Here is a 9,164-nt window from a genome sequence, read left to right on the forward strand (position 1 = left end):
AATAAATAAAACAGAAGTAATCTATCACAATCAAGTATTCTTTTCATTAATCCCTCTGGTTAGCAGAGCAGCAGAAAAAAAAATGAGGACAAGAGATAATGTAATATTTATTCTGTGATTATAATTCTTGTCATATTTTATGATATTTTGTAAAAAAGCGAGGTGTCATAATTTATCAATACATACATTTCATCACCACTTAACTTATTGCTGGGTAATCCTACTTTTTCTGGATTGAAACGAGGATAAGAAAAAAGGAATGCTACTGAAAACAGAGTAGATGCTGTTGTATTAAAAAGTTTATTAAACTCAGGTATTGTAACTGAATTAGACTACAGCAAGTATTTATGAAGAACCAATCGATGCATTTTCCAATCGGAGACCTCCAGCTGTCCACATGACCAGCTCATAACCGTAGGGTGGCAAAGAGGTTCTATTCTAATTTATATTTTATGAATACTGACATAAATATAGTACAACCATCAAAAACGGGTATAACAGTAAACCAGTAAAGTAATGAAAGCTCTTTGGCAATGTGAGAAGGGGATAAGAAGTGTGAATGTAACATTAGTCCACATCTGAAGAGAGGTCAATAAAGTCCTTTCTCAGCACAAAGATGAGAATTACCCACAGAAAACTTGTTCCCAATTTCCATCGTGTCTTATCTGGGTAGGACCACTCACATGGAACATGCACAGATAGACTTGTATAATTCAAAAGATGACAGATGACGGCAAAGTCTTTTCTTCATTATATTATTATATATATTGTGCTGTGGCTCTAGACATAGCCGATTCAGCAGTTCCTCGCCAGTCACTGTAGCCATTACCCAGAAAGGTCCAATCTGGACCATCAAAAGGTCAGCCATAATTCAGTCAGGCTCGTAAAATGTCACCCTCTTTTCTACAACTTTTATGAACTACACGAGAAAGGGCAGTTGTACAGACAGTTCCACACTATTCAAACAGAACTATGCCTGGTAAGTGATTCCATTAGAGAGGTGAGCTTGTGATTGTTCCAGCCACAGTTGTCAGATTAAAATCAGAAGATGGGTGTTGACTGTTTGGCTGGCAGTTATAGACAAAGACAGGTTCCTGGTAAACGGACAGGATCAGGACATCTGCGAGACAGATGGCTTCCTCCTCCAACCCTTCCACATCTTCAGCAGTTTCTTGGAGCTGTACGACACTGTTTTCCACAAGCCTGGAGAGGACACAGTGCACTTAACATGAACAAATCATATTTCTACATTAAAACAGTTGGTTATACACAGTGGAAGTTTTAGGAACACACTTGAGAGATGTCCAGTTTGTCCAAAATACCATTTCTTAAAAGGTGGACCATCTTTCATAGGATTGTCCATGTTTTGAAATAAAAAAAAGTTACAAAGCACACAATGCTTAAAGGAGCTGTTTGCAACACTAAATGTCGATCAATGTTTTTCCCAAAAAGGGGGTCCTGTCCTGCTATCTGCATCAGTGAACAGGCTGAGCAATGTATCACTTGTTTGAGCTGACTTCCTTGGGATTTCTGTTTCCCCTCCAGTCAGCAGTCAACATGTAAGACATCGCTTGTAGTATGTGACAAGTTTTCACACTCCATCCATTGAGGTGTTAGCTGGCAGCCCCGAAACGGGCTGCAGTGAATGTAACGTAATCCTTGAGGACAAATGTGGCCGTGAAAACAGCATAGGTTCACTAAAAGTGTAACATGACAACTTTATGGAAAGGATCCCTATAGAGAAGGCCCTTTTTATTAAACAGTAAGTTCCTTTTTGTTTAACCAGAAACAGCTGTTGCTCACCACAAGACCACTAAATCCTCAATTCACCACGTTAGATGAAAAAAGAAACAGACTCTGATTGAATTTACTCAAAGCCAACAGTTTCACAGGGAGGGACTCACGTGCACTAACATGCATTCACTCTCTTTACATAGCAAACAGTTGTTTGCTGCTACATTATATTAATGTTCATAATCTCATATACAGGGGGGGGGGGGTAGCCTTCTTGCCAAGAGGTAAATGAGAAGATTGATACCACTCTCATATCTGTACAGTCAATATGATATGCTACAAAGACTGGAAACAGGGGGAAATAGCTAGCTTGACTCTGTCCTAAGTTAATGAAATCCACCTTCCAGCACCTAACCCTTACACCCAATAAAACCATAAATTGTCATTTTTAAACTTTGGTTTTTGTACAGATTAAACAAACACTAATTAGTGAGCTTTAGAGATGCTGGTAGGCGATTCTGTGTCCTTTGGACAGAGCCAGGTGAACTGTTTTATCCTGTTTCAAGTGTGAAATGCTACGCTAAGAGGCTGGTGGTTGTAGCTCCAAAGTTTGCATATAGGCACGAGAGTGGTATTTATCGTCTTATGGAACTCAAAATGTCAAACTCTTCCACTGTCAAATGAAAAAAAGAAAAGAGTGCCTACCAGCAGTAGCAATGCCTTTGACACCCTGCGTTATACTGGAGGACTTCACTATAGATGAAATACCTGAGGAGGAACAAAAATGTGCAATGACACAACAATTAATATCTCATGTCTCTGCAATATGATTTTATGACTATATCAGACAGCACTAGGGCAATTTGTGATAAATTTGGAAGAATGATGCATTTCAACATTGAGTTGCAATTAAAAAATGACATTTACTGGTATAAAATTAAGAAATCACAAGGACCTCATCTGCCACACTGAAGGTCTGATTTTGAGTCAGGAGTGATGATGCTACTTGGCAATGATGGGCATTAGGTGCCACAGGATGACATGTTTATTTGATTCACTACCATCTTTCCTCTATTCTTCTGTCCCTCCACCTCTTTATTTAGTCCAAACCTTGCTGTACTACAGCTCCACAGTCTGGGTCCTGAGCAACCTGCAGCAGGATCTCCTCCACGTCTCGGTTTTTCCCCGGAGGATCGACCAGCTTTGTGATCTTTTGCTGCAGTGTCCGAGGCAAGGCCATCAGCTGGATGAATTGGCCCTCGGGGCTTTTGTCAACCTGCATGCACACAAACAAAAGAATACATGAACAGAGACACACACAGAAAACTAAATACCACCAGCAAACTTCTTTATTGATTGCAAATATAAAAGTGGTGCCTCCAGCAAGAGGTGCCCCAGCTACAGATAACATCAAAAGGATAAAAACACAATAAAGCCAGATGGCTTTTTTCCATTGTGTTCTATTGTTATTAGGATAAATGGTGTTAATGCAACACTGATATATTGTTCATCTGTGAAATTAGCAATGGGCTTGTATTGAACCATCTAATCTATCAAGTTTTATAGTAATTGTATCAACTGATACAAAATAAATTTTTGAGATTTAAAAAAATTTGAGAACAATACATTATATATTCATTTTTCACAAAAACAGATGAACATGTTTGATGAGAATTTTATCTTTTTTAAATATATGTACTGACAGAAATATTTTACACTTCACACAAAATAAACTTGTCAGGGCTCTGATGATCACACTAAATCACCTCAAACATATCTGTGGTAATCATGTACTGCAATTTCTTGGTATTTATTGGCTTTAATTATTTATTGTTATGGCCTGGCAAATTTATCAGTCTAGTTTTAGATTCTGATCCTCAATAACAATAATAATAATAATAATAATAATAAAATCCTTTATTTATAGAGCAATTTTCAAAATCCATTTGCAAAGTGCTTCACGAGGGCAGAGGGAAAAAAACACAGATTAAAAGAAAATTAAAGTCAAATTTAATGTTTTAAAAAGGGACTTAAATTAGTTCACTGATTCAGCCGACCTGATTTCCTCGGGCAGGCTGTTCCAGAGCCTCGAGCCTCTGACTGCAAACACTCTGTTCCCTTTAGTTTTCAGCCAACAGACTTCTGCCCGAGAATCTGAAAGTATGTGCTAGTGCGTACGGTATTAAAAGATCAGATACATAGCAGGGCGAGAGGCCATGAAGAGCCTTAAAAGTAAGAGGTGATATTATGCTCATTTTCAGGTTCAAAATCTTAATTAGGGGTTGTACCGGAACAGGTTTACATAGTTTAATTTTCAAAAAACACCATATTTTTCTCATACTGCACATTGCTGCAGCTCCTCTTTTCACCCTATGTGTTGTACGCTCCGCTCTTGAGCTACAGGGTGATGCATCTTACTTGACAATCTTTGTTGTGAGTTGCACATGCGCAGTTCCCAGGTATGGACTACTAGCCAATCAGAAGCAGAGAAGGGCGTGTCGTAAGAAACAAGGTAGTGTGATCCAAATCAAAGCCGCTTCAGACTGCGACTGTAACCTAGCAGATGGTATAAGTTATTAACTTTTTATATACAGTCTATGGTTATTACCAATCCACAACCACACAACATCATTGTTCCACATCTTACCATCAGGACTGAACGTTGAGCTGTTGCCGGTGTTCTGACGATCTATGCTGCCTTGCCGACAAATGCTTCCATAGCGCAAATTGATAGACTTGACTCTACTCGGCCCTGCTCCGTTTTCCATTGCAGATAGTACCAGAGATAGCGAAGCTACACACAACGGTCGCGACGTAATGTTCAATGCAACACACACACCAGCGATCCACACAGCTTTCTCTTTTTTAAGTTAAAACGTTTCAATATTACTCAGAATGTAAAGACAGATAAGCGGTATGAAAACCTTCCAGCTGTGTTTTCCTCTGCCGTTGTTGCTGCAGCGGTCTGTGTGATGGCGGGAGCAGAGGGCTCTGTGAGCGGGCGGCTGGCCGGCCTCACAGGCTCCTCCCGCGGGTTGGCACAGGCTTCCACCGCAGCCAATCGCGGAGCTCCTCAACTCCGAAAATATTAAAGCATATTTATGTTCCGCCATCACTTCTTGTAAAACTGTCAATATTCGAAATCTACACAGCTGATTTCTCACCTCAAAACTTCTCAGAAGTGGATTTAGTGATGAAATTACATACGAAAACTGTAAAATACAAAATTTTGGCCTCTGTCTGGTGCACGCAATGATGATGCAGTGAATAGTGACGATTCTCTCTGACCAATCAGCAGTCTGTCGTGTTTTCACGTTACATTTTAGTATCCCTCAGCTCGCTTGGAACCTCGACGGAGGTGAGTTGATACGAAAAAAAGTACCTGGAAGCAGGTACAACATTTCTACAATGGAAAACCAAACAAAGGCGAGTCGAGCCAAAGGGCCTCCGCTCAGACTAGCTTGGTTTGAGGGCGTGCCTGACCCCGCTAGCCGCTTGGCAAGCTTTATGATGCGTTTTCATTGTGTCATCACAAGTAAAGGAAGTGAAGGGCTGGACTACAAACGAGCTGTTTTCAAGTGGTTCAGAGCAGAGCTTTCTGTGGGAGATGGGAACTCCCTTTGGGCTGGACTTTGGGCTTTTTCACTTTGTAAACCTGTTACATGCACAAAAAAGATATATAACTCAATAAAGGAGAGGGAAAAAGCATAATACCACTTCTTTAAAATCTGTTCTAAAACATACTGGACACTGTATTGAGGAAGGGAGCTGAAACACTAAAAGAATCAGTGTGGAAATAAGGCTGGCTATACGAGACCAGGCATCACAGATTACTGTACAAAAACATAACTTTATTCACTGGTTTTGGTGAAACTGGATCTGGTTATCTCTCTGATGTCCTCCAGCTGCTCTGCTTCAAACGTTGGTGATTTTTGTGGAGTTTTTATGTTATCAGTTACTTTAGCCGTTAAATAACGCTAACAGCAGCAGCTGCTAGCTACTCAGTTAGCTGTGCAGCTAGCCATCCTATTGCTGATTCTGCCCGGACTGGAAGCTTGGTGCTCCAGGGGTGTGTTGGTCTAGCTCGATAGACTGACCGCCTCCCTGGTACGTGGGCTGGTTAAAGTAAATTATGGGCACACAATGTACTATTGCACTGCCCACATATCAGGTGAGATAACAATAGTACGTGTGTGTTCTCTGCATTCGTGTGTGCACCATGTGTTACCTCCAGTTTTCCTTGATGAGGTTTGTAGACCACCTGAGGGCAGTCCCGTAGGATGTTGCTGTACAGAATCCGGAAGTGCTGAATGTTGTCTCTGACGATATTGGCCACTTTGGATTTATCTTCTCCAATCACCATTCGAAAATCCCCTTAAGAGGCACAGACAAAATGTTTTCCGATAAGTGTAATAAAGTATATTTGCAATGATATCTGCTTTACAGTCTTTGCTGTGGTACCACTTGCTTTAACAAATTCTGCTTCACCTGCTTCAATTTCACATCACTATCTGTATTAATCAAGCAGTTCTGTGTTTTGAAGTACTGGAACACACACTTAGTACTCAGAACCATTCATACACCAGCCAAATGCCTCTGATTATAAATAGCATCCAGGATGTTAGATCACACTGTATTAGCATGAACATTCAATGTCTTTGAATCACACAGGCCACACCGTTATTATAAAGAAAACCACAAGCTTGGACAGTCTTGGATTATCTATAGTGTATGTGTGTGCGCGCATTAAGTGGGAGAGAAAGATAGAAATTATTTGTTTGTTATCTCTGTGTGATTAATAAATCTGATTTGGTGCACAAGCACATATGCATCTCATAAATGTGTCCGTGTTGAAGTTTCTTCAGGTTACTGTTGTTACCAGCATAAGAAAGACCAGCTATCTGCAGGAAGAGATCTTCCTCACTGAAGCTCTCTGGCAGCATGAGGAAGGAGGCTACCACAGCGCTCTTCAGGTTTGCCACCAGAGCAGCACGAAGTTTTGTATTCTCACTCTGTACCAGCATTTTTACCTGTGGGAGCACATAAAAACATACATAAATAGCTGCACAATAAAATAATCAGTTTTATATAGTTTTTTTCTGATTGATCATGACACTGACTGGTTTGTGAAGGCGTCCAGCAACATACATGGTCTTCCAGTGCATCAGGTCATTTATCAGAGACTCTGTACTAATCACACCATATTTTATTATCTGAGAAGAAGAAGAGAAGGTCATTAAGGTATGTGGTTAATAAAGTCCAGCCAGACAAAAACAATAAAAAGCTTTTCTTCTGCTAATAGCAAACCTTCCTTGGATAACTAAAATCAGACCAGTTACAATAGTGAATTCCTGTGCGTAGCAAATGCAGTGAGAGACACTATAACTGCTTCAGAAACACAGGAGGAGAGTTAAGTAAAAGATGAGAACTGGACAGCTTAGTTATTGGTGGATTCAAAAGTAGACAGAGGTAATTTACCCTCCCATCCACAGGCACCAGCGTGTTATAGTACACAGAAGCCCCATGTTCATTTTGTATGGAGCTGATCATCGTGGGGCCCAGCAGCTTGAGGATGGAGTAGTGTTTGCGATTCTGCAGCAGATTCATGGTGTGCCACGTCACTGGGTCGTCCACCGCAAACACAAAGTCAAGCATGTTCTTCTGTATATAACACATAACATAATAGGGAACATCACATAATTTTCTACAATGAATCAGGATAAGGCTTCAAATTCCAACATGTAGTGACTCAGGCAATAAAAATTCAATACTGTTATTTATCAACTTTTATTGGAATTAAAGTTCTGCTGTCCAAATTAATGAAACAGAGCCAATTGAAATTATTGTTATTGTTATACACTTGTGGGAGTTGTTTGATGTAATGTGGAGCACACTTCACTGCACTGAAATAATTCGTTTCATGTTAGAATTTTGTTTTATAACAGAAAAATATTCATATTAATATAGAGATTCTGACTTACACCACATTGCTTATCCCTTTATGTACTAAAACCGAGCCTAGTTCTTAAAATTATGCATTTTTTACAGTTTGTGTGAGGCTGAAAACCTACAAACCCCTGTAATATTGGACACTAAAAATAGATAAATAAATAAATAAATATAAGACAAAATGTGGCCTTATTGGAAAATGGATCGTTGGTCTGACTTTATTTCAGAATGTGCACTCTATGAGGGGTAGACTACAATGGCACTGCATATATGTTGTACAGTTAACGTTACAGTACAAGTTTTATGTCATGAGCAGGCTGGGCAGGTGTCACTTACATCCATTTGACCTTGGCTGGTCCCGTGTTGTTTGAAAACGCCAGATCCATAGGCAAAAGCTAAACTGATATCCTGGGGAAACTGTGACAAAATCCGTCTGAAAAACACGCCGGTGTTGTGCAAAGCTGGAAGGGTCATTTTGAGCTAGCTAAAGGATAGCGTATCCAGCAACAACACGAGTTTATAAGTGGGATAACCGACTCAACAACTTGCAAAACGAAGTTCCGAACGCATAAAGTAGGGGATACATTTCAGACTGAGTGGCTCAATGATTTTAGACACCACCAAAGCCACTGAAGAGGTTTTAAATCGTCCGTTTTATCGTGTAACTACGTCCATCAGATGAGTTTGGGTCAGCTGTGCGTTTGACAGTCGCCTAAAATGTACGTCACAGAGTACACTTCTGACTGGAGGCTCACGGGAAATGGAGTCAGTGATTGGAAGGCAAGAAACCTCAACCGTTAAACCGCCGTCAAATAGGATGAACAAGTACTAACTGTGCGACTTATTTTGCATTTAACTACGTCTATGATTGTATAAATGCAAATTGTTGCATTTTAAAACAATTCGGGAGACGATTTTAACAGCTATAAATTTAACCAGCAGAGGGTGGTTTTGGACCAACTTTAGCTCGTGGGCAGTTAGGTAATGCTGATTTATATGGATAGTTAGTGCACACTCAGATCAGAAGCAGCCAGTGTGTGCTGTATTATGCCCTGCGAAAGTCCAATCAAAAAGAGAAGGATTTAAAGATTTAAACAAAAAAATGTAAACATGAAGCCACATCATATGAAGCCCTCATTCTGAGAAACATGTTTATTTCCATCTCTTTTAACTTAAATGCACTTTCTTTTTCAGGAGTTAATTATTATAATTATGAGAGCGTTTGAATATACACACTGATAGCTGATTTGATGTTCTTTTTTCATAAAGCGTATCATGTGAAGTGCTAACCTGAACAATCATTAAAAACACATTTCGTTTGTTTTGTTTTGTGATTAGAATAGACTCAATCAAAGTCAGGGCTGGTCATTCAGTTAGATTGATTATTTCATTGTTTGTGTTGTTAAACTCCCACTTAAACTCTTGCTTAAAACCAATCGCCTGCGTAAAATCTATACAGACCACTTTACAAAAGTAAAGTT

General features: G+C 39.7%; 1 protein-coding gene across 1 annotated transcript; it reads right to left on the reverse strand.

Annotated features, from left to right (window-relative positions):
• Nucleotides 1–277: 277 nt before the first annotated feature.
• tamm41 (TAM41 mitochondrial translocator assembly and maintenance homolog) lies at nt 278–8,397 on the reverse strand. Its single transcript, XM_038697384.1, has 8 exons — nt 8,020–8,397; nt 7,213–7,395; nt 6,855–6,947; nt 6,614–6,764; nt 5,963–6,108; nt 2,845–3,010; nt 2,440–2,502; nt 278–1,203 (listed from the first exon to the last, which is right to left on the reverse strand). The coding sequence occupies exons 1-8, from the start codon at nt 8,155–8,157 to the stop codon at nt 1,112–1,114; spliced, it is 1,032 nt and encodes a 343-aa protein (XP_038553312.1). The 5' UTR covers nt 8,158–8,397; the 3' UTR covers nt 278–1,111.
• Nucleotides 8,398–9,164: the final 767 nt, after the last annotated feature.

The sequence above is a fragment of the Micropterus salmoides genome, unplaced genomic scaffold (assembly GCF_014851395.1).
Source record: "Micropterus salmoides isolate LMB-PRFRI ecotype aquatic unplaced genomic scaffold, ASM1485139v1 Ms_hic_scaffold_4, whole genome shotgun sequence".
Taxonomy (NCBI): Eukaryota; Metazoa; Chordata; class Actinopteri; order Centrarchiformes; family Centrarchidae; genus Micropterus; species Micropterus salmoides.